Source organism: Pseudorca crassidens, chromosome 13 (assembly GCF_039906515.1).
Source record: "Pseudorca crassidens isolate mPseCra1 chromosome 13, mPseCra1.hap1, whole genome shotgun sequence".
NCBI classification, from domain to species: Eukaryota; Metazoa; Chordata; class Mammalia; order Artiodactyla; family Delphinidae; genus Pseudorca; species Pseudorca crassidens.
Window position 1 is genome coordinate 20,720,677 of NC_090308.1, and position 27,315 is coordinate 20,747,991.

The 27,315-nt window shown below is 38.5% G+C and overlaps 2 protein-coding genes across 8 annotated transcripts in view; both read right to left on the bottom strand.

The window, feature by feature from the left end:
- Nucleotides 1-2,486: 2,486 nt before the first annotated feature.
- On the bottom strand, nucleotides 2,487-15,936 carry LTV1 (LTV1 ribosome biogenesis factor). The gene is made up of 11 exons (XM_067701876.1): nucleotides 15,752-15,936; nucleotides 14,619-14,750; nucleotides 13,278-13,451; nucleotides 9,268-9,355; nucleotides 7,642-7,783; nucleotides 7,021-7,276; nucleotides 4,803-4,930; nucleotides 3,749-3,888; nucleotides 3,408-3,460; nucleotides 3,016-3,216; nucleotides 2,487-2,893 (listed from the first exon to the last, which is right to left on the bottom strand). Exons 1-11 carry the CDS (start codon nucleotides 15,752-15,754, stop codon nucleotides 2,783-2,785), a joined length of 1,428 nt encoding a protein of 475 aa, XP_067557977.1. The 5' UTR covers nucleotides 15,755-15,936; the 3' UTR covers nucleotides 2,487-2,782.
- A 4,329-nt stretch (nucleotides 15,937-20,265) lies between these two features.
- PHACTR2 (phosphatase and actin regulator 2) overlaps nucleotides 20,266-27,315 on the bottom strand; it is a 188,550-nt gene continuing 181,500 nt past the window's right edge. For all 7 annotated transcript variants that reach the window (XM_067701888.1, XM_067701894.1, XM_067701893.1 and 4 more), the window contains one exon: nucleotides 20,266-27,051. In XM_067701888.1, coding sequence (XP_067557989.1) covers nucleotides 27,036-27,051 — 16 coding nt within the window. In that variant the 3' untranslated portion in view covers nucleotides 20,266-27,035. The remainder of the gene's footprint in view (nucleotides 27,052-27,315) is intronic.

The window sequence follows — 27,315 nt, forward strand, 5'->3', positions numbered from 1 at the left end:
AAGAAAAAACTGAATAAATTGAGGATTTATTCAAGCCACCTATAGGTGGCTTCTGTGTTCTATTTCTTAACTTGAATAACTTGTTCTACTTCTTAACTTGAATAGCGGGTATGTTTGTTTTATTATACATTCTCCATAAGGCCATTAGAAGTTTTACCTTCTTCTGACCTTTAACTGGAACAAACAAGCTGGATAAAACATACTAATGTCAGCACACAGAAGCAACATAAAAGTACTGATAATCTAACAGTAAAGTTACAAGATAGCTAAAGTTCTGTCCTTCACCTGAGGTGATTTGATGACATCACAACGGAGATGTGGATACATCACTGGTAATAATCACAAATAGTAAGAACTTTTGATACTTAGTTTGACTTGTAAAATAAGTTCCAAAGTATCTGAAAAAGTGACTTTATACCAATCACAGACAGTGCTTAAACAAAATAGGTCCTTAAGATACAGCAGGCAAATTCTTCACGATTTTGCCAACTGTCTGGGATGCCTGAGGTCTTCCTTCTGGCTAACACTGAGGCTACGTCTTTTTGTTCCAAGTTTAAGCAATTCTTTTCTCCTCTAGCTTAAGCAATTCTTTTCTGAATTGTCTATCCCAACTATCCATTCATTTTTATATTTCTTAGTGACCATTTACCAAATGCCAGGCTCTGTTCTAGACCCTGGGGATAAAGTAGTAAACAAAAATACCCTGCCCTCAGTTTGTTCTAGTGAGATGAGACTGAAAAAGAAGATAAAATCAGATGCCAGTAGATGTTAAGGAGAATATAAAGCAGGCAAGGAGCATAAGGAATGCAGAGGAGGGATGTTTGTGCTATTTTTAAATACACGGTCAGGGAAAAGTTTATAGGGGAGGTGACAATTGAGCACCATCCTTAAAGATGATTTATTTACAGCCAGAGCACTTCAGGGGGAACAGCAAGTACCAAGATCCTCATTTCAAGTGGTACTTATCACAGTGACTTGGCATTAGTTATATTTTGCTGCACACACCCTGCCTCCTCAGACAATGCAGTCCTTGAAGGCAAAACCCCCTTATTGCTTTGGTCACCTAACATTTAACATGGAGCTTATGTTAAGTTCCCAACCACTGTTTATATAACTGACATCGTAAATATTCCAAAATGTTATGAAATAATACAAAATATCATGTAAGAACTTTTTTCCAGAATAAAATCAAGATCTTTAAATTTGGAGGATAATCAGTCTAAATCACAATATGCTTCACCAAGACTAGTGGCTTATAGGCACATTCTCTTAATTGCAAAACATACAATGTGTTAATTTAAACCATTTGGGTCAGGTGTGGTGAAATTAAAAGCTCCGAAGATGGAATCTGAAGAGCACCAAGTCAAAGTAACATTCTAGAGTCTTGCTAGTTTTAAGAACCTTCAAATGAGATGGCTACCAAAATAAATGATCAATCTCTTTAGGATTTAGTACATTCCTGATACTAACATAAACCATCAACTGGCCCTTTGCTTCTGCAGGTTGGCATTTAAATACACACTCTCCAGTATTCTACTTCTGTAATGACAAGCTCTTCACCCAAGTTTTTTCTATCAGTGTTGGTAGAGTACCTAATGCTATTGTTTTTCACAACTCTTTTAAAAATTCTACAATGATTAGATTTAGAACTGATAACGTATAGAACAAGATAACACCTCCCAGCTGAGGAAAAGCCATAATCAAATTATAGACGAAGACACTTTCTAATAACTTAGATATCAAATGCAGCTCACCTGCTAAGAATGGTTCTGCCTCAGCCATTCTGTACCCAACTCAGACCAACAGTGTCCACAGATTTTTTCTCAGAACAGTCCAGATAACAACATATTAGCCATGGACACATGAACATGGGTCACTAACAACTTGTCTGTTCCAAGAAAGTCACAGTTTACCAAATAATTAACAATTGTGATGTGTCATTGCTCGAACCTTGAAAAAGTTGAGAAGTTAAAAAATCTCATCAAAAAACAGGGAAAGTTTTCAACTATGTATTTTAATCAAGTATGAATGGTTCCAAGCATTAAATAACGTTGAAAAGACAAGCTTTCTAGTTTAAACTGAAGTCAATATTTCTGATGTTGAGCCAGGTACTCACTGAAGCCAAGGAAGTTTTCTTGATTGTTTCTTCTATTCTGTTTCCTGTCTTCACTCTTCCTAAATTCCAAAAACAAGTCAGCCAGTAACTGAGTCCCAATAACCTCAATATTGTTTTACCATCCTTTTGAAATAACCCTTTGCATACAGCAAGGGGAAACTTAGATTCCTACCAGTGGAACCTTCTCAGGGAAGCTCTTCTTGCCATTCCATTTCAAATGAGTTCTTAACTGGGTTACTTTTCTACATACAGGAAATCAAACCACTTAAGTACTGAAAAGGAGTGGAGAGATTTCAAAGAAATATTTGAGAACATCTGCAAAAGGCAACTGGAACAACCACACAAACAAATGAAGAACAAATCAATTCCATTTAAGTTATGAAGACATTTTCCTTTAATTTATCCAAACATTTCATGTTCATGAAGTCATTTATTTAAGCAAATTTAAGCCTATAATATTAAATTTAAAAATATTACAATATTTACAAGACAGCTGGCAGAGAAAACTTACTGGTATAAACACAAATATTGTACTGTTTTCTTTTGAATACCTGCCAGTAAAAATTGCAGAGCAAACAGTTTTATCTCTTTGACGATCCTCGTTCATTATTGTACATAACAAAGAGCCCGTAATGGGGAATGCACCTTATCTGAAATGTTCCACTGTCATAGTTTTAGACCTTCAACATTCTTCTTCAAGTTCAGCAGCTCTCTTTCCTGCCTTCTTTTCTCCAGTTTGAAGGCTAATTTGTTAGCTTTCTTCTCCACTCTCCGTTCCTGTGCAAGAATATGCTGTTATTCAGATCTTCACACTGATGCAGACTGACTTTACAGAAGAAAATTCCCGTGACCACCCCCACCCCAGCTTTCTAAATCTCACATCTGAAAAAATACTTTACCTTGCGCTCTTCTTTTATAGCTTGCTTTCTTGCTCTTTTATCTTCTTTGCTTTCATTTTTAGAACGTGGTTGGGTTGACACCTTAGGCAGATCACTGTCATTAATCATCTGCATTTGTTCAACTTGCTTTGCTGTGAGTCCTTTCTTAGGTAAGACATTGAGAGGTATTCCTGTTTTAGAAGATAGTCGGATTTCTTTGGGCTGGAAGAAAGATCAAATGGCATTGTGTTTTTTTCCACTCCTATTAAAAAACAGCTCACTAATGGCACATTTTTGTTGCTTTTTATAATGGTGTTGCAAGCCACAAAGGGGCTACTGTGAGAAAATAATTTGTACACTCCATTTCCTGCACTGCATATTTCGAATAGCTCAGGACACTAGGACTTACTTACCTTTGGTTGATACTTGATAAGTTGTGGATGGTTATATAAATTTGAGTATGTACCTTAAAAAAACACACACACACACAAATCATGTATCAATAAGTATACTTTCAGTTCAGCCCAACATTACTGAGTTCCTCCTATATTCCTGACTTTAGTGTTTTCATAGTTCAAAATAACAATGGAGTCTCTCTTACGTTTTTAAATGTTTCAATTACAACTCAATTACTGAAATATTATTTTTCAAAATCATTTTCACAAATATGTACTTTTCCAAAGAAGTTGATGTACCCAATACTTTAAAATTACTATGATACTTTTAGCAGTAAAATGGACACTAAGATACTTACTACAAATAGATTCACAATCCCACTTCTCTTTGGCTTCTTCAAGAACTACAGTAACAATCTCTTCCTCCTCAGACCCACTGAGCTCATTCACTGGCAGGTCCTGATCCTCGAAGGGTTCAAGAGTATTCAGTTTTACACAACTTTTGGTTGAGTTTTCAAAAATGAAGATAGAGGAGGGGAAAAAAATACCACCCATTATTACACTGTTACGTTACTGAAACTGCACTTAAAGAGCTTAGGGAACTACAACATTTTTTAAAATCCACAAACTCATTTGCCCCATCTGTCACTTCCTGTCAAAATCAGCTCTACTCAGGCTTGCCTCTCCTCTACAGCAGGTTTTGGACATACATTCTGCTGATAGGAAGGAAAATTCTATCTGTGTCTTTGCAAGGTTTTAACACATTAAACAAGATGGCATCTTTCCTATATAACATGATCTTTTTTAAAGCCTTGAAAAGCATCAGCCCATCTGCCTCTTCAAAGTATTCAAATAACTCAAAGAATATAGCCCTTGTCCTGCTCTGGGATGTACATATGATAGTGATCAGGGAACATCAGACCTTTCTAGCAGATGTAAACACTTCATTAGTTTCTCTCAGAGAAATCACCTTGATGTGGATGATGATTTACCAAATATTTGGATAGGAAGTTATGCTAATCAGGCTGCAGAGACAAACTGATCTACTTCTCAGAACACCTTTTTCAAGAAGATGAAGAGTGTATATACTTAGAAGTCAGAATAATTCTTCAGCCAAAGAGGCTAGAAGCACCATCTCCTTCTCCAGGTGGAACATGACCTTGTACTCTAACCCTCAGCTATTCCATCATGACTCTCAGGTCAAAGCTATAGAGAAAGTGGTTCTCAGTATGTTTCCACCCACTGTTATATTCAGCTTCAGAACTCTTAATAGCAAAATGGGAGCCAAAGGTTAAGGAAAACATAATTTTCTAAACATGGATCTTGACTGGGTGATGTTCTAGATTCAGCTGTGCGATTACAGACTTTATTTGAAACGAAAAAAAGGAAGTAATCAAGGAAAAGTCACCGTACTTCTCCGCCTTCTCTTTATAGTAGTCATTCAAAACATCCTCTAAGCGATTGCTGTCTACTTGAATGGAACCTTCCAATTCAGCATTATCCAGAGCTCCAATTTCATCATCATCATACTGCTCATAAAACTTGAATATAAAGAAAAAGGATAAGATGAAAAATGAATGTATTCTTTAAGACTATAGCATTTAAATGGTATTTTTACACTACTTTACTCCCGTACAATATTTAAGCCCTAGGAGGATCACAACTACCATTTAAGTGTTAGCAGGGATTTAGCACCGTAACAGTATGGTATGGAAGACATTCTACTCAGCCCTCTAAGACTGACATCTAGTCTGAATATAGGCTGCCATTTAATATGAAAACGACCACTGACAAATCAAAAAGACAACCTACAGAATGGGAGAAAACTTTTGCAAATGATGTGACCAGTAAGGGATTAATATCCAACATATATAAACAGCTCATGTGACTCAACATCAGAAACACAAAAACCAAGCAACCTAATTAAAAAATGGGTAGAAAACCTGAAGAGACATTTTTTCCAAAGTGGAAAAGCAAATGGCCAACAGGCGCATAAGATGTTCAACATCGCTAATCATCAGGGTAACCCAAACCAAAACAATGATATCACCTCACACCTGACAGAATGGCTATCACCAAAAAGAATTCAAATAACAAATGTTGGTGAGGATGTGGAGAAAAGGGAACCTTGTACATTGTTGGTAGGAATGTAAATTGGTGCAGCCACTGTGGAAAACAGTACGGAAGCTCCTCAAAAAACTAAAAATAGAACTACCATATGACCCAGCAATTCCACACCAGAGTATATATCTGAAACAAAAACACGAACTTGAAAAGATATGTGCACCCCAGTGTTCATAGAAGCATTACTTATGATTGCCAAGATATGAAGTATCCATCAACAGATGAATGGATACAGATGTGGTGTGTGTGTCTGTACACACACACACACACACACACACACACACACACACACACACACAATGGAATACTACTCAGCCATAAAAAAGAATGGAATTTTGCCATTTACAAAAACATGGATGGACTTGGGAGGGTATTATACTAAGTGAAATAAGTTAGAAAGGGAAAGACAGATACAGTATGATATCACTTATAGGTGGAATCTAAAAAATATAACTAGTGAACGTAAATAAAAAGAAACAGACTCAAAGATATAGAGAACGAACTAGTGGTTACCAGTGGAGAGGGAAGGGAGGAGGGGCAATATAGGGGCAGGGGATTAAGAGATACAAACTATTAGGTATAAAATAAGGATATATTGTGCAAGCACAGGGAATATAGCCAATAGTTTATAATAACTATAAATGGAATATAACCTTCAAAAATTGTGAATCCCTATATTGTACACCTCTGACTTACATAATATTGTACATCAACTATACTTCAATTTTAAAAATGAAAATGAAAGGCAGTTATTCTGTTCAGCTTGGTGAACAAAATGCTAGGCAGAAATCTTTACCTCGTAGTATTTCACAGATGTTTTCAAATTCACTGATTATGCAAGCTAAAAGACCATGCAACTAAAGAGCCTCCTGTTTACGTACGAATCTCATTCTGGTTCAGATGATGCTTACTGCATTATTCCAATGCTGTTAACTCCGCTGGGCTTTGTAAAAGAATAAGCAGGGGGTGATACAACTCCTGAAGAGTGAGGTTATTACTAATAGTTTGCCTGTTGCTTGGAGAGAAGAGGGAAATGAGTACTTAGAGAAAAGGCAGCAAAGTCAGAGCCTTTACCTTAGATTCACCTTGAAGGAACTTACTCATCATTTACTTAACAGTCTGAATCCCTGCCATATGCCAGATACCACTTTAGGCCCTGGGATATTAACAGTAAGAAAATCACTCAAAAAAAAAAAAAAAAAAAGGAAAGCAATGGAATTTTGTTTATGCTCAGGCCAATGCTTGAGGAAGACAGCATAATCTTAGGGATTGGGATCAGAGAGGTTCAGAATCGAAGTATCAGATTCTAAGAGGAAGTCAGGAGGTTTGATCAGTCACCTTTTGACTTATACACATTCTTTCCGGAATTAAAACTGGGGTGGTTTTATGCACTCTTTTAATAAAAGACATAGTCTGTTTCTAACGCTGAAAGTTCTAGCTTTGGGTTCCAATGTCATAAAATGTACTAGGAACTAGTATTAAAAGGCCCCTTATTTGGAGAGTTTACCTTCTCAAATCTCTCATCATGTAGGGTCAGCTGTTCATTTCTCCTCATGACCGAAGACGTCAAAGAATACTCAGTAAAGCGACTTTTCGTTTCTTCTTCCCAGAACAAGTTATTTTCTACAGCCCCAAGAGGTTTTCCAGGGTAAGACATATCCTCATCTGATGAGCCTGCAGGGTCATATTTATCATCATCACTACCTCCTTCCTTCTCATCATCCACATCTTCCCACTCACTGTCATCTTCAGCCTCAGATTTCCTAAAGTCAGAGCCATAAATTAAATGTCAAAACAACTTGAAAAACAACAGAACCAAATGACTTTGCACAAGTAAAATTTGAGGGTATTTCAGAGGCAGGATTCTTGTTTAGGCAGGAACAGCTGTGCTGCTTGACCCGTCTGGTTTGGCTGGAAAAGTAATGAACTAGCAATCAAGCAACTTGGACTTTAGCCCCATCTATCGATGGTTTGTAAAGACCTCAAGTCTCACATTTTCTGCTCTAAAATCAGAAGTCTCAGATTAAATGCCCTCGAAGGCCTCTTCCAGCTATAACACCTAATGGTTACTATCCTACAGAAGAAGCAACAGTCAGGTCATTCCTGCTTCAAAACAAACCACACATACTGTATCTCCATTCCCTCTTCCTTTTCTGTTGGCTTATTGGCCCGAAGAATAAAATCATCTTCAAGTAGATTATCCGGATTATCAAAATCAAAATCATCATCAAGAGCCGCGACAATGTCAGGATCAAAATCCAGCCGAGGTCCTAGAAGGAAAACAAAAATTGAGCAATAATTTCCAAGAAAGCATGATTCCTTCACTTAACATAATCTGAGTGGCTATTACATGCCAGATTCTGCCTATGTATTGAGGATAAAACAATGATTAAAAACTTTAAAAAGTTCAGTTCAGGAATAGACACAGAGATAGAGAACTCCAAGAAAATTTAAAAAAGAAAAAAATCCCTCTGGTTTCAATACCCACTAGTAAAAACTTTCATTATAGATCTACAACGTTAAGCTGTGTCTATTTAGCAAAATCCAAAGCTTTTACCCACAGGAAAACTGGGCTTTAAATTCACCTGTTAGAAGAAATAAATTTAGTATTTGTAGCCTGTGAAACTTTGTCTTTTCAGACTATGAGATTTTTAAAAATCCCAACCTGTTTCTTCAGCTGTTTGCTTCTATATGTATTAATAAAAATACTACAGAGTCCTAGAAAAACTTTCAAGTTCAAACCTGTAAACTGACATGGCTTCCAACACCCTTCACAAAACGGCCACTGTCTGACTCTACAGCCTCATTTCATATTAATCTTTACCCTTCATTCCAGGCATGCTAAAAGGTGTGCAGGTTCCTGTATCTGTGTTCTCTTGTTTTTGCACATAGTTTCCTCTGTCTGGAATATCCTCTCCTCCCCACCCCACTCTCCTTCATTCACCCGCCTAAGTCCTACCTGAGAAATCAACCTTGCCTCATGTCCTCTAGTACACCATGCCCAACTTCCCCAGGCTGGGTTTGGTGCCTCACCACTATTTATTCATTTGCACTATAATCGTAATTTCCCATTTACTGTCTATCTTTCCCAACTGATGGTAAATTCCTTGAGGTCAGGGATTATGCTTTTATTCTGATTTAACCCAAACATGGTCATAGTGGCAATTCAGAAATCTGTAGAATGAATTAAGGAATGAATGCCACATGGCAAATGTTAGTCAATAACTAAGGTAATTTAGCAGGAAATATCAAACACCACTTCTGTGAACTTCCGTGTTTGTTCTAAAATACAGTATTGGTACTGCAAAAAAACAAACATTATAATTTTTGGTGTATCTGGAACAGACAGTAAAATGGACTTCTATAAAATACACACTTGGGAGAAACTCTGAAAGCTAACAGATTAAGTATTTTCAAGATTGCACTATATGAATGTAAGGCTTATTGAATATCATTGTTTCCTTTGTAAAAGGTTAGGCTAGGCTAAAATTCCCCTACTAGATCACCTAAAATAATTTTCCCACTTTCCTCTCCAAATAGGAACTTTAAAGACTAAGAATTTGATGGCAATAAAAGAAAAGGATGAAGATCACAGTCATCCCTTCCTAATTTACTGATCTCTAATCTGAATTCAAACACATCTCAATTCTTTAAGCTCTTTACCAGGGACAGAAAAACCCTATATCATTACTATACGTTTCTTTTTGTAAAACACAGCTCTATCCACTTGAAAAGTTAAAGAAATTATACACACCTGAAACAGGAGCTGCTTTATTTAACAATCCAACATCTTCTTCAAACTCTGATGCGAACACTGAGGAAGGCAATTTAATTCCAGTGGTCTTGAAAAAGAAGTTACACAATGGTTAGGTTTATTTAGAAATACTTTTGAACTACGAAGAGTTGAAATGCCCCCCAAAATTCATGTCCACCCAGGAGTTCAGAACATGACGTCATTTGGAAACAGATTCCTTACAGATGTAACCAGTTAAGATGAGGTACACTGGGCGATGGGGGGGCCTAATCCACTGACCGGTGTGTCCTCATAACGAAGCCATGTGAAGACAAGACACACGGGGAGAACGCATGTGAAGACACACAGGGAGAACGCATGTGAACGCATGGAGGCAGACTAGAGCGCTGCACCTACAAGCCACGGAAAACTAAGGACTGCTGGTAACCACCAGAAGCTAGGAGACAGGCATGAACAGATTCTGCCTGTGAGGCCCCGAGAAGAAATAACCCTGTTGAAAGCTTACTTTCAGACTTCCGGCCTCCAGAACTGTGACAGAATAAATTTCTGTTGTTTTAAGCCACCCAGTGGTAATTTGTGGTAATTTGTTACAGCAATCCTACTAATACAACTACATTCTGCATTGTCTCTCACTTGTGCTCCAGTTACATATTTTAAACATGTATATTCCATCATTATCTCAAAAGCAACCTCCCTGCCATACTTCACAAAGCTTTCTCCAGTATTTTATCCCGCTTAATCCTTACAACCCCGTGAATTATCAGCATGCTTCAGTGAAACACAAGCTAAGAAAGGTTAAGTGGCATGCCTGCCTGAGACTAGTTAAGTGGGGTTTTGAGATTCAAATCCAGGTCTCGTAACTCCACTCTCCTCAAATTTCAAAACAAAATTAATCTTTTCCTGTTTAAACCAGAGATAACGTCCTAATCTCTAGTACTGGCACAGCTTTTCTCCAAACTGGCTGCTTAAATCCTAGGGTGGTCGTAAATCATTTCTAACCACTCATCCCTTTGAACTCCCTTGTATACAGTTACTTCACACCTGTCTTCTGGGCACCATCTTACTCATGGTTAACCAGGACACAGATGACCACAGCTGCTGCTTAGTCTACATCTAGTCCAATCTTCATATTACTGCCAGGTTAAGACTCCTTAAAATTTTATAATATGACCGTCCCGAACTTTTAACAGGTTTTTTCACTCCTGATTTTCAAGGCACTATAAACTCAAGGTCTACTCTATGTATCCTGTTACTCAATAATGCAACCTCCATGTAAATCAAGTCCAGTTCCTCACATCATGGAATAATTCAAAGTAACTTACGGAGCACACATGTGCTGGACATGATGACCCACAATACTACCTGTCCCTTCTTTCTGACTGGAACGGTCCTTCTTCTCTCTTTAGAACCCACCCATTTTTTTTCTTTTTTTCTTTTGGCTGCACCAAACAGCTTGTGGGATCTTAGTTCCCCCACCCGGGATCAAACTTGGGTCCATGGCAGTGAAAGCCCTAGTCTTAACCACTGGACCGCCAGGGAATTCCCAAAGCCACCCTTTTAGGGACCAGCTCAGTTCCCTCCTTCACCATGAAGCCCTTCTTGATTACTGTTCTGGAACCTTCCTTCATGTGAACTCCCCTCATTCTGCAAACCATCCAATCTACTTCAACATGTACTGGCACATACTTTCTGACCGGTCCTTATGCTTTCGTTTCATCCCTACAACCACTTAGTTAATAATGTGAGCGTCACCACCAGGTGTTCTCTGTCTGTGGACCTGCCCACCATACCGTCCTCAGTCTAGCAGCAGGCAGGAAGCTGAGGCACACATTCTCACTGGCTCACAGACAGAGCCTGCTGAAATGGAAGCCTCTGAGGAGCATCAGTGTGTACCTAGTAAGCTGTTATGGCTTCTAGAGTTTTTCGGTGGCATAAACATGGACAAAGAAAGATCTGGCTTTCTGCTGTAGAATCCTATTTAAAAAAAGCTTTACTGAGATATAGTTCACATACTACACAATCCAGCCACTTAAAGTGCATAATTTAATGATTTTTGGTGCATATTATATTAATTTTTTTAAAATTGTGGTAAAATATATTTAAGATGCTCTTTGTGATTATCTATCCTTGGAAACCAGGGTTTAAAAAAAAAGGGAGGATCAGCTTGCGCTTAATGAATTACCTTTGGAAATATTTTTCAAATCATGAAAAACAGTCAAAGAATCATATACATAATTAAAGTGTAGATAGTGATTACATTTTTTAAAAAAGGGAACTGTAATTTGTTTTAGTGATTGCAGCGGTTCCGAACTACAGGAGGTTCGCCCAACTGCCTTCCACTGTGGCAGCACCTGCTTTCCTTCAAGTGAAAATTAGGGGCTAATCAAGCATTACTAATTTCTCCACTGTCTTTCTGCACTGCTTTTGTTTTTAGGGCATATTCAATATTGCTGGTTTACTCAATTTTGGTGGTTTCTTACAAATTACTTTAAAGTTGAAGAAACACATGGGACTTACCCATATTTTTGCATCATGCTACAGAAAACCAATGGCACTTGTTTTCAAACATAATTCACTCGTCCTTATAAACATCACTGATGTGTTCAGTAAAGAGTCTTATTCTGGGGAATTCCCTGGTGATCCAATGGTTAGGACTCTGCACTTCCACTGCAGGGGGCATGGGTTCGATCCCTGGTCGGGGAACTAAGATCCCATATGCCATGCTGCACGTGGCATGGCAAAAAGAAAAAGAAAGAGTCTTATTCTGTTAGAAAAGCCAATTCGATAGTGGTTACTTTTACCCAAAATGAATTAAGAATTAAAAACTAATCTTTTACTGGCCAACACAATTCAGCCAGAAGAATGTTAGGACTTTATTAAAACTTTTCTTACTACATAAGATAAAGATGTTAAGTCACTACTGGACCACCTCCCCTCCCTCAGTTGGTGGTAGAAGGAAATGAGTCAATAAGATATATATCCTATTACTGATACAACAGCCTTGGGGAAGAAGGTATAGAGAAGTAGCTTCTGTTAAAGATGTGGCAGTGGGGTGTGAGGCCTCACAAGAGAGCTATGACCTAGTGAGTGAATGAACAGGTGCAGTTATTACCTCTTTTTTGGTATGATACCCTGAAACCTAACCCTTCTGACTCTCTTTAAGCAACAAGTATGGACTGGAGGGGTTATGATCACATCTTCCCCAAGGAAAAGAATGTCTAGACCATGATAGGACTGGAGAATGAGAAGCAGGGGAAACTGGTGCCCTCTGTATCTCTTCTTTTTGTCAATAAACACAGTACATTAGTATCTTCTTTTTTTTTAAGTGCCAAGTGATATAAAAGTTTCACAGGGAAATTTACTCTATACTAATACTAAATTAAAAATGAGATAACAAAGGCATGCAACATGGGCATCCTTAACATAAGCAGGGAGAAGAAAACAGAACTTAAATTAGGAGCACTAATTTCATATAAACATGTTCTCTCATATGTACTTAAAAGATAAAGTATTAAAGTTGACTGCATTTTTGTTGAGAAGAGCAACAGAAACTTCGTTACAATCTATTGCCTCCATTCTCTTACGGTTAGCCTGCAGCTTCTACAAGCGTTAAAGATCTGAACATTCTGCAAAAGTTCCACAAAAGTTAAGTCTATCTTAGAGCAGTTTACGATGCTGAAACAGTTAAGCTGTTAACATACAGAACATCAGCAGCTTTTTCTTCTACTGAAAAGTGCTACCTAGCATGACCATAATTATTAATCAAAAGTTCCAACCTTGTCAAAAACCGTTACTTTCAACAACCCGAGAACAGGAGACCTGCTCCCTCCTGATGGTATGTATGTGCATACACATATACAATTTTAAGCGAAGGCATGGCTTATCTTTGTGCTCTTCAGACTGACACCGTTTCTTGCCCCAAACAGTTATCGTGATTTAAAAAATGGTGGTTCTTCACGCATGGCTCCTCACACACTCTCTCTCACATTTGAATTGCTAAAAAGTCTTACTGAAGTTGCTAAAGGTTCTTCTTTCTCATCTTCCCTGTAAGGTACACCAAAGGTATTTGTGGGAATGAGCTCTGAGGGCCCGGATGGTTCCTTCAGGTGCTGCAGGTAGTCATAATCATCATCAAAGAACACTCCATACTTCCTCTGTTCTGCTCGCCTTTCTTCATCTTTTATCTAGGATAATAAACAAAACGGAATTAGTACCTGTTCCAAGGATAAGGCTCAGGAAACTTCCAATGAGCACAGCTTTCAGAACAGGGGACAAATGGCCCATGAACATTTTGGCTGATAGGAATGAGACAAAGAATTCTTGACAAACTCGGGAAACACAAAATGCCACATAAAATTAAAATGGAATAAAAAAATTCCTCCTTCCACTAGACATTTCTGGGCAACAATTTAAGCCAAGAAACACACACACACACACACACACACACTGTTTTATCATGTATGTGGAGAATTAGAAGACTAGGGGGCACTGAAAGGTAACTACAATTTCTTGTATTTATATGCAAAGAAACTTCTCAATGCACAATACCCACTGGCTTTACTAAAAAGCTACATATGCCAGTGTTCCCCAACACTTCCTTTCACATTACCCACACTTAACAAGTATACTCTGACTGATAATTACCAAATCAACTTCTTAAAGGCTCCCTGGTATTTTCTAAAGCTAATTCATGAGTTTTATATTTCATGAGATGACCAGGAGGCAAAAGGCAGTCTGTGGTTACGAAACGCCAAGATCTTATGGAAAGTAGAGACTAAGCATACTGTTGTGCCCTAAATAACACCATGCAGCCTTGTTGCTGATGGTTTAGTAAATATTTTCCACTACTCTACAAGAGTGCTCATTTAAACATCTCCAATAAAGATAAATTATCCAACAAAATAAAGATGCACAATATAAAAATGAACATATTGGGTTTCTCTGGTGGCGCGGTGGTTGGGAATCCACCTGCCAACGCAGGGGACACGGGTTCGAGCCCTGGTCCAGGGAAGATCCCACATGCTGTGGAGCAACTAAGCCCGTGCGCCATAACTACTGAGGCCCGCGTGCCTAGAGCCCGTGCTCTGCAACAAAAGAGGCCACCACAATGAGAAGCCCGCGCGCTCCAACGAGGAGTAGCCCCCACTGGCCGCAACTAGAGAAAGCCTGCGTGCAGCAATGAAGACCCAATGTAGCCAAAAAAAAAAAGAATATTATTTACTGAAAATTAAATCAGAGATTTTGTTTTCCAGAAGATCACAGTTATCTGAAAATAGCAGTTGGCTCACATAATTTATTAAAAACTATCAACAATCTACCTACAAACTTATTAGCTATAGAACAGGACCCACTTTCTGTGTAGGCAACAGAACCCTCTGGGGTGCAGTCTCATCTGCTGCTAAAGGATCTCGTTGGCTCCGGTGGACCAGATGAAAAGACACAGCTTTCTTCTTCTCTATAAAGGGCTTTTTCTTCCTGTGAGGCTTCAAAGAAACAGAATCAGAATAATAAAGTATATCAGAACAACAACAACGAAACAGTGAATAATATCATAGTCCACATAGGCATCTTCAATAAGTTATGTTACGATCAACAGATTTTTAAAACCTGCACTTCCAAGGCAAGAAACATCAACTATGTTCAATACAATGTATACTACCTTCCTTCAACAAACGTTTGTTGGCACCTACTATGTGCCAGACTTTGTTGTAGGCACTGGAATACAGCAATAGGTAAGTCAAAGTTCCTGTTCTCCGCAAGCAAATCATCAAAAACATGATTTCAGGTAAAGACAATAAAAACAAAACACAGCGATGTGCAAATAACTCAAGAGTTACTTTAGAATGAGTGCTCAGAGAAGATCCCTGACAGTCTGAACCAGAATGACAGGAGCCTGCCACAGGAAAATCTGAGGAAGACAGTTCCTCTATCAACTATTAAAACCATGACACAACCGCTTTAGTTTAATAAGACTCATCATCCTTCTGCGTTTTTATTTTACTACACAACCTTAATTTTCTGAACTGAGAAAGCATCATTCCAGTTGAGTAAGCCGCCTTGCTTCGGGCCCAACCTTAGACCCTCCTTCACCCCAGAGCAAACAGATGGGGCAGACACCTGCCATTCCAATGTCTGGAGAGACTAGCAACTCCCTCTCTGCTCGACCCCATGAAGCACTGGGTGGCGCGTCTGTTTCCCATGTTACAGGTTTTTAGGCCTCTCGGGATGGTGGGATGGTAAAGAGTAGGCCATTCTCTTCTCTCTACTCCCCAGGAAAGCTTGGCCGCGGGAGACCCACTCTAAACTGCAAACTATGCCCGGGGTGGTGAGGGTAACCCAAACCGGGGCACTGGGCCACAAGCCGCCTGTCTTCACCTTCGGACCAGCCCTCCCAGTTCCAGGCCGCAGTAGCCACTGGCGCCAGAGGAACCCGGTCTCTGCCAAACCAGAGCGCCCCACCCCCGAGAAAGCGAGGCTTGCTCACCATGCGTGTAGCCGCGCGGCGCTCACCCCAAAGAGGGGCGACGGCTCTCTCCTAGTCGGACGGAAGGTGACACGGTAGCTCCCGAACGCCACTGAGGACCAGCTCGTAGCCGCGTCCTCACGCCGCTCCACACGTGCCGCCCCAGGAACCGGCCGGGAAGTCACGCAGCAGGCCGTGGATACGGACCAATCGCCGAAAGGCTGAAGGGTCACGACCGGAAGTTACGCAAAGCTCACGCCGTCTCAAGGATCGCGAGAAGCTATTGGCAGGTGGGGCTGTTCTCATCCCCGGGGGGGCGGGGCTTTTCTGGCCAAAATTAAATCAGCTGCGGAAGAGAGTTGCGGGCGTCTGTGCTGCGACGAGGCGAGAAACGGGGTGTTGGTGTTTGTGGGCGAACTGCTTTTATATATAGCGCCCTCTACCGAGAACAGAAGCCACGAATCTAGCATCCCCATCGACAGTTGTATTCCCTGCCTATTCCCAACCGTAAACAAAAAAACCAACACACAAGTAAACTGTGTACACAGAAGGAAGGTGGGCACCCTCCCGGGTCACTGAGGTTTCAGGTTCCCTCTCCTTTGGGCCGGCGCGGAGCTGGTTGCCTTAGCAACGGAAGATCCTAGGGCCTTGCTATTTTAGGCTGCACCAGGCTTAATCAGGTCTTTATTTTATTTTTAACCAACTGCGTTCAAACATCCAGTTAACAAAACCCCCCTAGACTCTGTTGACAGTAGAGGAATTTGGACTAATAAAATATATTCAGAATCTCTTTGGTGTTTGCATACCTTATCTTGGAAGGTGGAAACTAATGCTTATTCTTTCTCAAGCCATTCCTCAAACGTTTGAAAGTAGTTTAAACAAATAAGCTATAAGCACACCTGCTTAAGATTTCAGGTAGGTGCTGGCGCGCTTTCATGGCTTTTCTTGGGCAAAAGAGGATAGTAATGCATTCAAAGTTCTATCAGCAGACCTTTCCTCAAATTTCTATTTCCCCTTCCCAATTTCTGGTGTCTTTCCAATGTTATCTTGAATTGTGTATTGATGTCCTATCTATTATTACTATAAAATCTATAGAATATTTATAGTTTTATTACAGTAAAACTTATAGAAACAATTTAGGACCACAGAGCTTGTGTTGGGATAATGCTTTGTAACAGGGATAATATTGATACATAACACTCCTATGGGCTACACATTCATTATAATTAAGCTTCATGAGTGCAGGTTTTGTTTTGTTTTGATCTGTTTTATTTACTACTGTTTTCAGGACCTAGAATAGTGCCTGGCATGTATACTCAATAAATATTTGTTTAAATGAAGTAACATTCTGGCACTTTACCTGAATTATCTCAGGTTTTCCTGACACTAAAACTGAGGCATAAGAAAGGTCAGAATTGGATGGGTTTGCTTGTCTAAAAAAATGCACCATTTTCCATTGAAGCACGAATTTCCCCCTACAATATTGAATGATAACAGTAGTATGCTAGGTATACTAGCTGAAATTGGTTTCTGGCCTTTGTTTCACTCTTACTGTGTAACCTGGGGCAAGTGAGCTTCAGTTTTCTGACCTGAATGTAAAACGGGAATGATAATATTATTAACATTTACCTCATAGTATTGTTGTCGGTTTAAATGAGAACCTGCACGTGAAATGCTTGGACCTGTGCCTGGCTTGTGATCAGCATTCAGTGAAGGTGAGCAATCGTTCTCTTTCCAGCTTAGTGTAGTTACTCACTTAATGTCATTGTTGCCTTAGAATGGCCAGCTCCTGAAACTAGGGCCTTCACCATCTGGGATCTGTCAGCAAACACGTGCTTTGGCCTCACATCACGTTCACATCATGGCTCTCTGTTAGCTTGCATCTTGACCCAACCTGTCAGCTTCCTGGAATCCTAATCCTTTTGATTTCCCTTAATTTCTGGTACCTTTTGGGTCACTTATATTACATACATAGACTCTTTTACTTGCTTCTAGTCCCTAGCAATTTTATGTTCTTTAAAGTTCTTTTTAACTGCACATCCTCTTGATATTGCTTGGCTTTCTGCTGTTCTTAAGAGTCACAAGTACATACACTTCATTGGTGAATACACTTTGGAAATATTGATCCCAATTAATTTTCCTTACTGTGCTTTCTAATTATAAAATGAATTTTGAGTATTCTTTGGTATGTTTCGGTTGTGTTCAAAGCACTCAGATGATGTGTAAATGAAATGATTTTACAATCTTGGAGATAGTCAGGTGATGAAATAGTTTATTAAAATTTCATTGTAGTAATTTCTTCATAGTCTTAATTTACATTGTCTATGGGGGTATTTTTATCCTTTTCCACAGATTCTGTTATATGTGTTGAGGATTCTTAACTTCCTCTCTATAGCCCAGACCATTTTCCTGACTTTCAGGTCATATATCCAACTGTATGTCTATCCGCATATAGCTGTAGTTGCTAACTTTTCATAATTAGATAAATACCGTAGGGAGGAGAGACCTGGCATTTTCAGTACTTGTTGACCTAAGGATGTGTTCCTGGATGAACTTTTAACCTTGGCTGGCCCAAGTCAGACAATCTGGAGTAGGGAGTACTCAACATAGGAAAGAATTTGCCCTTAATTGTTCTTGCAGGTATACTCAGCAGTTCAAATTTAAGATATAAATCTTTTCCCACAGTCAGTTGAAGTTTGTTACCTCTTTAGCTCAGTCCCTGATTCCTGAGTCTTCGCCAACCTTTCTTAATTTTAATCTCTTTCTTAATCTTGCTACCACATTATTCTTCCTAAAAGACAACTCTCATATTATTCCTATTCAGAATTTTCCAATGAGTTCCCACTGCCTACTCAATACCTCCCAGGTGCTTTAATATAGCCCTCGATATCTTCTGTAGTTTCACCACAGACCACAGTTCCACATTACTTTCCTTTTTTTTTTTTTTTTTTTTGCGGTACACGGGCCTCTCACCGTTGTGGCCTCTCCCATTGTGGAGCACAGGCTCCGGACGCGCAGGCTCAGCGGCCCTGGCTCACGGGCTCAGCCGCTCCGCGGCATGTGGGATCTTCTCAGACCAGGGCACGAACCCGTGTCCCCTGCATTGGCAGGCAGACTCTCAACCACTGCACCACCAGTGAAGCCCCTACTTTCCTTTTATTCCTCAAATTGAGTGAAACCAATTTTTCCCCAAATACAGTATATACTCTTCCAACATTACAACTTTGTTTACATCATTCCCTCCAACCAGAGGGAATGATGTAATTTGGTACCTAGAAATGGTACCACTTTTAGCAAAAGAGCAAGAAAACCTTTACACAAATGTTACATTCTTAACCTTTCTCTAGAGCTTTATGTGTTCTACTATTAGTGTCCACTTTTTACAGGACAGAGTTCAAAACTCACAAACCGAACAAGGACTTGGGTTGTCTGGACAGCAGTGCTGGTGGCAGCAACTCCACGCCATGTCTGAGTTGAGGTCCCACAAAGAGTTTTGTCAAATTTAATAAAGTTTAATAAATCCGATGCTATCAAAGCACTGTAGAAAATGAAAAAATTGTCCATTACTTACCTCCATTAGGTTTTAGAAAGTAATGTTTCCATGTAGAACCTGGTTGAATGTGAGAAAAAGTGGAAAGTAGTTGTTGAACTACTACACCTACCTTGGAGATGTACTGCTGATTTTTAAGGGCAAACTTGGGGCCAATTTTCAAGCCTATTCTACTTTTTGGTCCCAATCTTCTCTCTTACAGGTCTTCCCTCCAGGATAAAGGTACACAAAATTGCTTTTCAACTTTCCACTCATACTTTTGCCCTTGTCCTGGAGTTGAGGGAGGCTCATGTACAATTTGTAACCACTGCTGAAAAACATGAAAAGTATATTGCAATTCCTTTTCTGGTCAAAATATGTTCCCAAGCTCTCTCCTTGTTTGTAATACATTAAATAGTAGGCATAATGAGGAAGTCTGTTTATTTTCTATATTAGAAACTCTAAAGGGACTATCTTATTTTCACACATTATAATGTGAATGAAAACAGCGATAGCAAATCTCCTCAGATATAAAAAGACAGGAAGTTTTTAAAATAAACTGTAAATTGCTGTTTAAAGCAGTAATTCTTTAGACGGATATTTTAAATTAAAAGTACAAACCGGGCTTCCCTGGTGGCACAGTGGTTGAGAGTCCGCCTGCCGATGAAGGTGACGCGGGTTCGTGCCCCGGTCCGGGAAGATCCCACAAGCTGCCGAGCAGCTGGGCCTGTGAGCCATGGCTGCTGAGCCTGCGTGTCCGGAGCCTGTGCTCCTCAACGGGAGTGGCCACAACAGTGAGAGGCCCGCGTACCGCAAAAAAAAAAAAAAAAAAAAAAAGTACAAACCACGAGGACTTAAATACAAAAAATTTTAAGTCAGGAAGAGTTGAAATTACAGGCAATTAGAAAAGCTGTCTTATTGCTTTACAGGTGAGGACTCTGTGAGCTGTTAATTTAAAAATACCGAGCACTGTCTGAATACAATAGAAATTGGAACAAACTGAAGCTGGGAACTTCCCAATGATTTTATTGAGGTAACTTTTCCCAATTTTATACATATATGCATTTATATATACTTAAGAAAGCTAAACAATGTTCTAAGGCACTTGGAATTGTGCACAGCAAAGTATCCTACAATATTATACAACTACATAGAGCATAATTTTGCTTTTTAAATAACACAAACACCAATACGGAATAAAAAAGATAATACATAGTCTTTCAGGTTACAATAGTGGAATTACATATACATATGTGTGTATACTTGTAGATATTTATACCCACATACTATAATACAGTACAGGTTTAAGAACAACAACAAAAAAGAGAAACTGTCATGTAATCAGTACACAGTTCCAGTTATTTATAGTCACAGATACTATACCTGTGTAATATGTAGGGTTAGATCACTCACTGGAAATTAGAAATCATTCAGTCTGATAACGATCACAGCTTACCAATCTTATCACTTCCACCAAAGCTTGAAATAACGAAAGAATGCATATAGTTCTTTATATAAAAATCACTGTTACACAGAAAAAAGATGACTAGTTTGAGTTTTTAGTAGGTACTAAATCTGGTGAAATTGGTGCAGAATGTTTTGAACACATTGGCACATTTCTAAGCCACAGAAGAAATATTTTAAAAAATAAAAATAAAAATTAGTGCCTATATTTTTAGTGATGAAAGTGGTTTGACCCTAGATTCATTCAGGTTGTTTCTGAATGCGAGTTAGCATTGCCACGGCGATTTCTTGTGGAAGTTCTCTAAGCAATGTATACATAGTCAAACTATAACAAAACATCCAGTAAGGGAAAAGCCCCCTAAATTGGCAAGTGGCACAAATATCACTGGCATTTTAACATACCACAAAATTGACCTGAGGGTGGAGTGGCACTCTGCCTCATTTACTCCCTTCAATTTATTCTTTAAAAAAAAAAAAAAAAAAGTATTTCACAAGAATTCTTAAGCACCATCTAAAAATTCACAATATAATCACCTTTATTGACTGAGTCGCTCTGCTTCAGAAAAGATATTTAGAAATTTTAGTATTGAAAAAAATTATAGTGGCTAACTTCATTCGATCTGTTAGCCACAATACATCCAAATAATTTCGAGACATATTTACCATTCAGTTTTGGAGATAAAAAGTTACGAAAGGAATAAGTCTGTTTATGTACTGTTAGTATAGTATAATGTTTCACCTAGGTAAAACTCATTTTGTGTATGATCATCGTCGAAGTATGAACGATATGCAAGCAATCCACAGCTCACCCATGTTTCCTTCATAATTTAGTATTCACAAATCTAAGAAAAGTTGAACTGCATGGCTATATTTATGCAGGGGGGAATTCAAGCATGTGCATGTGGATTAAATGCTTCTTTAATAGGATAAAGAGGCAATTGTTTGGGAACTCATGGGATGCAGCTTACCAGGTGAAATCTAATGGTGATTTTCATAGACCAAGAGTTTTGTTTATGTGGACTGTTAGCTGTCGTGTTTGTGGTTAAGCCATGCAATGATCCTCATGACATTGACAAGGATTATGACCAACAGTGTAGTTCTGAGGTAAAATTGTGAGGCAAAAAAAAAAAAAAAAAAAAGTGTACTTCATGTGAAATCTCCCCTTTAAGTACATACAGGGACTAATCAAGCGACTATGCCTGTCGGAACTGCCTAGGCTACTCAGTAACCTCCTCCCTGAAGAACTGGTAAACTAAAGCTGCATCAGAAGGCTAGAAACAAAAGGCTAGAAAGATGATGGGGGAGGAAACTACTCAGGGCCCAAAGAAATGCAAGGGAGTCAAGATGATGTTTTGAGATAGACACTTTTTCCTGTGTCCTCAAATTGCAGTAGACAGTGGCATTTAAGGGAGGAGGTACTGCCCTCCCAGGAGGGCATCTGAACATGGGGGAGCGCTTTTTACTTTTCGTATTTACAATGGCTGGGCATGCAACTGGCATTTAGGCAGCAGGGGCCTGGGAGAGTAAACATCTTGCAATGTGTGGGACATTTCTGTACGAAAAGAATTGCCCAGCTCCAAATGCCAACAGTACCCCACTGAGAAACACTGATGGAGTGCTTTGCTCATATGTGCAGCTGTGCTAGCAATGTGAAAAGCTAAATGACATTTTTCTGTGCAGTAAATCCTAGCCTAGCTAAAAATGACCCTTGCCTATAGGGTTGGCTTTTGGTGGGAATAGCTGCTATAGGATTCTCTCTTTTTGCCAGAAATCTTATAGCGTGTACAATAGGATTTCTTAATTTGGGATAAACCTGTCTTTGAAAAAGCGTAAGTGGGCTATTTTTTCAGTTCTTTTCTAGAAATGTTAATGGTGGTTTGCATTTCCATAAAGAGCTTAAGCTTAATGATTACAAAAAGTAAGTGGAAAGTGAAAATGAGAATGGGTTGGGAGTATTCTACCCTTGTCCTACCACGCTTTGATCACTGCCAAATTATAATAACGCCTCATGCTGCTCTTTGAAACTTGCGTGTCAACTATTTGGAGATGTGCTTTCTCTCAGAAAGATGGTCCTATTAATTTGATGATTACTTTTGCTGTTGCATTCCCGTCTAGGACATATTTCAGCTCCAAAATTGCATTCTGCTTTGGCAAGTAAAACAATGTGACATATACTCAAATGCCCAATAGTGGAAGATCAGCCAGTTCAAGTGGCCAAGGGAAAACTTTGTAAATAAATTGCATCTTAGTGGTTCCTTAGTGCTCATAACATTCTCTAACAATGTGAAGAAATTAATTATTGTCTCAAAGTATATACTTTCACTAGTAAGATTAGGCTTAATAATATGATTGGATCTAGGAATGTTTAAGCTACCATACCGATGAAATGACATAAATTGATGTATCTTGTACTAGCTTGATTCCATCTCACCTATTCTGAGAACGATTTCTCACTCTGTGTGAAATGTGCTGCTGGGACGAATTAAAGAAATAATAGGACATTTTTGAAGAGCTTTCACTGTTTAAATGTGGAGCTACTACTATGTGATAGACAAGGTTGCTTTTTTCTATTGTGAATACAGTATAATTTGTGAAAGTTGTGTCTGACTCTATTAAGTATAAATACAATGCCTGTTTTTGTGTTAAAATGTGGTACACATTAGGATATGCAATGTTAATGCAAATTTTTCTCTTTTTTAAGTGTAAGTTACTGTATTTTTTTTAAGTGCCAATGCAACACTGAATTAACTGCAGGTTGTAAAACCTGAGTTATGGGTTTTAAGGACTTATCTCTCATTTTCAATATTCGATGATTATTCAAGGGTGTATTCAATTCCTCTACTTCCTTAAAAAGATTTTCACTGACATTTTAGAACTTTCTACAAACAATATATTTACTAACATAAGAGAAAGATAAGTGATTACAATCATTATGCTAATAAAAGGATATGAAAATGAAACCAGAAAGTCAGTTTTTCTGGGTAAATCAGATGGACGAGTGTGCTTTTTTCTCCATTTAAAACAGCTGTTCAAATACCCAAACTAGTTCTCTGAATATTATAGATTTCATCTAAATAATTTTAGGAATTATCATAAAGGTAAACTATATTGAACAAAAAGAAAATCCTAGACATTTCACACCACAGGAAATTATCAGGCAGGGCTGCCAAAAATTAACACTAATCACTGGAGAACTAGTTTTGTCAGCCTAATTGGTAATGACCATGAAGATGCTGATAAAGCTAATGGCATCTTCTTACTACCTTACTGTTACTGTTCTTTTTCTCCATTTTAAAAAAGATGGAAATGGTCACTTTGGTTTTTACAGTCTGTCTAGTTTTTTCCTGCCTGTGACCTTTCTGGAGATGGATTTGTTCTCTTCCTTAATCACATCTTAGGGACCCAGGAAAACCACTCACTTCTTCTACGTCAGCCTAATGTTGCACTTTAAATAGGAAAAACCCTGGTGTTGTATTACAACAACCCAATTCCCATAAACATGTATTTTTATAGAACCGTAGCTTATCGGTTGGATTGCAGAAATGCTGGCATTAGGCGGATACATAATTCTATGGAGGGTGGTCCACATCTTTGTATCCTTTTAGGGCTGCAGGCAAGATGGGCTGCTGAGATGGATATGCAGTGTTTCTGCCTTTTAAAATTAGCTACTGGGGATATGGGGATGTATGGATACGTATAGCAGATTCATTTTGTTTGTTATACAGCAGAAACTAACACAACATGGTAAAGCAATTATAGTCCAAGAAAGACATTAAAAAAAAGTAAAATTATCTATTAAAATAGAGCTTCATTCCGCAAAATATAGCTTGGCTCATAATCCTTCCATTCTTTCCATAGCTTTTTATTTAAAGGGTCATTCTGATGAAATAATTTGTGGTTCCAATTCTTAAAAATTAAACTAGTATTGGTTAATTTTTTTGACTTTTAAACTTTTCCCTAAACATGTCAATCATTAGAAGAAAAAGTATGGGTAGTTCATAAATCTGACATATCATACAAGGAAAACAATATATTGAGGGACCAGAGTTTCATTTTTGTACCAAGTGCATCTCAGTGTAGGGAATAAAAAAACTGTATCACATGTACTGCTAGTGGGAAAAAAATGGTTCCTTTTATCAACCAAATAGAGACTTTCTATGATATGTATCTTGAGTGATAAAACAGTAATAAATGTCTTATATTTACCATTTTTATAGGGGCCTTGTGATTAGAAATTAAAATGATGTTCTAAGATTATAAGTATAGAAAATTAAAATAACACTACATTCCTTGGTATTTTTCCCAAGACACTAAAATGACAATAAAACAATATCATAAGGAAAAACATGGCTTCAGCAAAAAACTGGAACCTAGTTAATATCTGTGGCTGGATTTAAACACTATGAAATGGATAAAACTTCAGCCAGAGAAAGACACTTGGGCATGCAGAAAAAGTTTTTCAAAACAAAAATACGTCTTACTCTATCAAGGACATGACAATAGTGTAGAATTCTAGGTTTATTTTATTAACGCATATAGCTGAGTACAGCAAGAGGTGTCAGCAACGCTGGCTACTTTTCTTAGTTATAAAACGGTCCTGGCTTTTTGTAATAGGCTAAGTGGGACTAAATTTTTTTTTATTTTTGAAGCAAAATCATCCAATTTTAAGTGGTTCTTTAAAATGTAAATGAATGGCAGGATCCAAATTTGTCCACCAGATTAAATGTTTGCCTTTTGGTTGAAATAGAAAATTAGAGTTTTCCATATAATGCATCAGAATCATTTCAGAAAATCCTAGTCCAAACTCTGAGAATAAAATAAAGTCTATTTGGGTCTTGTCTTGTTGTTATACATCTCATGTGTTTTTAATAAAAGGGGCACAAAATAATCATGAAAGAACAATGAAATGCAAGGTGGTATTTACATATGGTCATTTGTACTTGGGAGCAGAAGCCATACTATGCCTGTGACTCCATGGAAAACAGTAAGATGACAATAGAGGACTTCTTAATGTAAACGATATTGACTGTAGGCTCAAAGGGAAATCTTCCATAACTTTAATCTCACTGATTATTTTGCACTGAAAGTCAATGCTGTATTTATGGATGCAATCTGCAGACTCTTAAAATATCAAATGAGGTTCTCCTCACTTACAACTTAGCAGAAATTTTCTGTTCTTTTAAGTCTCTGGGTGAGTATTTTTTTAATCCATGTGCTTTATTTTTTTAATAGCAGCAATCCAACTTAATGCAGCATGGAAAATAAGTAGTTCTTTTCATTCCTATTCAGAGCTAACTGCTTGCAGAAAACTTGCATTTCGCTTAAGTTTTAACTTTGGATTCAGACTTTTTAAAAAGGTGCCATGATTGTCGATATTATCTTCTTCAGATCAAGTACGATGGTTTCAACATTGGAGATAATCAAGCTAGGGAAAGACCAAAAGATTTATTTCTAAAGCCTGCTACAGATTCAAAGGGTCGAATAATTACGTCTGACTTTATTCCCAGTCCTATAATCCTCGTGGAAGGTTGGTACATTAGATAAGGAGTATTAAAAAAAAAATGTAAAATATGTCTAGCTATGCTACTTAAAGCATGCAACAAAATTTGGGTAAGCATGCTTATTAAGAGTCAGGAAAAGCCTCTCGCATTTAAGAAAAAGATACATGAAAACACTCAGACTTATTTCTGGCAACTGAATTCACTGGCACAACAAAAAAATAATGGTACGACACTGTACCAATATAATGATGAAACAAGAATATTCTTCTAGGGTCAGGTCTTTAGGAAATCCACCTTGGGTGATTAAACTCCCAAATCCCTTAATAAGTTCTCAACTACCGAAAGCCTACTTTGAAAATACCTTTATGCTTCCATTTCTTCTTTTCATTAACATAATGAAGTACTTCTCTTGCTTTCTGATTTTCAACCCCCCACCCCTCTCCAGTGCTCAGAAATTCCATTCCCCGTTCTTCTTTAACTTGCACTCTTAAATGTGGCTTTCTGGCAACAGGGAACCAGTGATTGTCTTCTGCTCATCTTCTTTGATTAAAACTCCTGATGAAGAATAAGTGGTGTAACCATGGTATCCCCTTACCATCAATCCACATGCTGGACAGCAGAGTCGCTGCACCCTTCCCTTTGCTTGTTGGCCTATCCGGGCTGTATAGGTGGGGAGCACATTCCACATGCTTCCTTCACCACAAGTTAAACGGAAACACACACATTCAAATCCCAGTGCAATATCAGGTTTTCAGGAAGTGAGGATTCCCCCAAAGATGATCAGTCTGTTTCCAAAGAGTCCCGCACTTCATTATGGACGATGAAACCTGAAATATGAAACAGAAACTCTGTGAGACAGTAGAGAAACATAACTCTGCATTCAGTGAAATGAATAAGTTACAGCAATGTTTATGATCAAAGGCAGCTCTAGCATCCCCAACTGAATTACTGTTCTAAGTTACTGTCAGAACAGAATACCATTATAAACGTCACGTGGGAAGGCAGAGACAGCCCCTCTACAAAAGATGCTGCTGGGGCTTCCCTGGTGGCGCGGTGGTTGAGAGTCCGCCTGCCGATGCAGGGGACGCGGG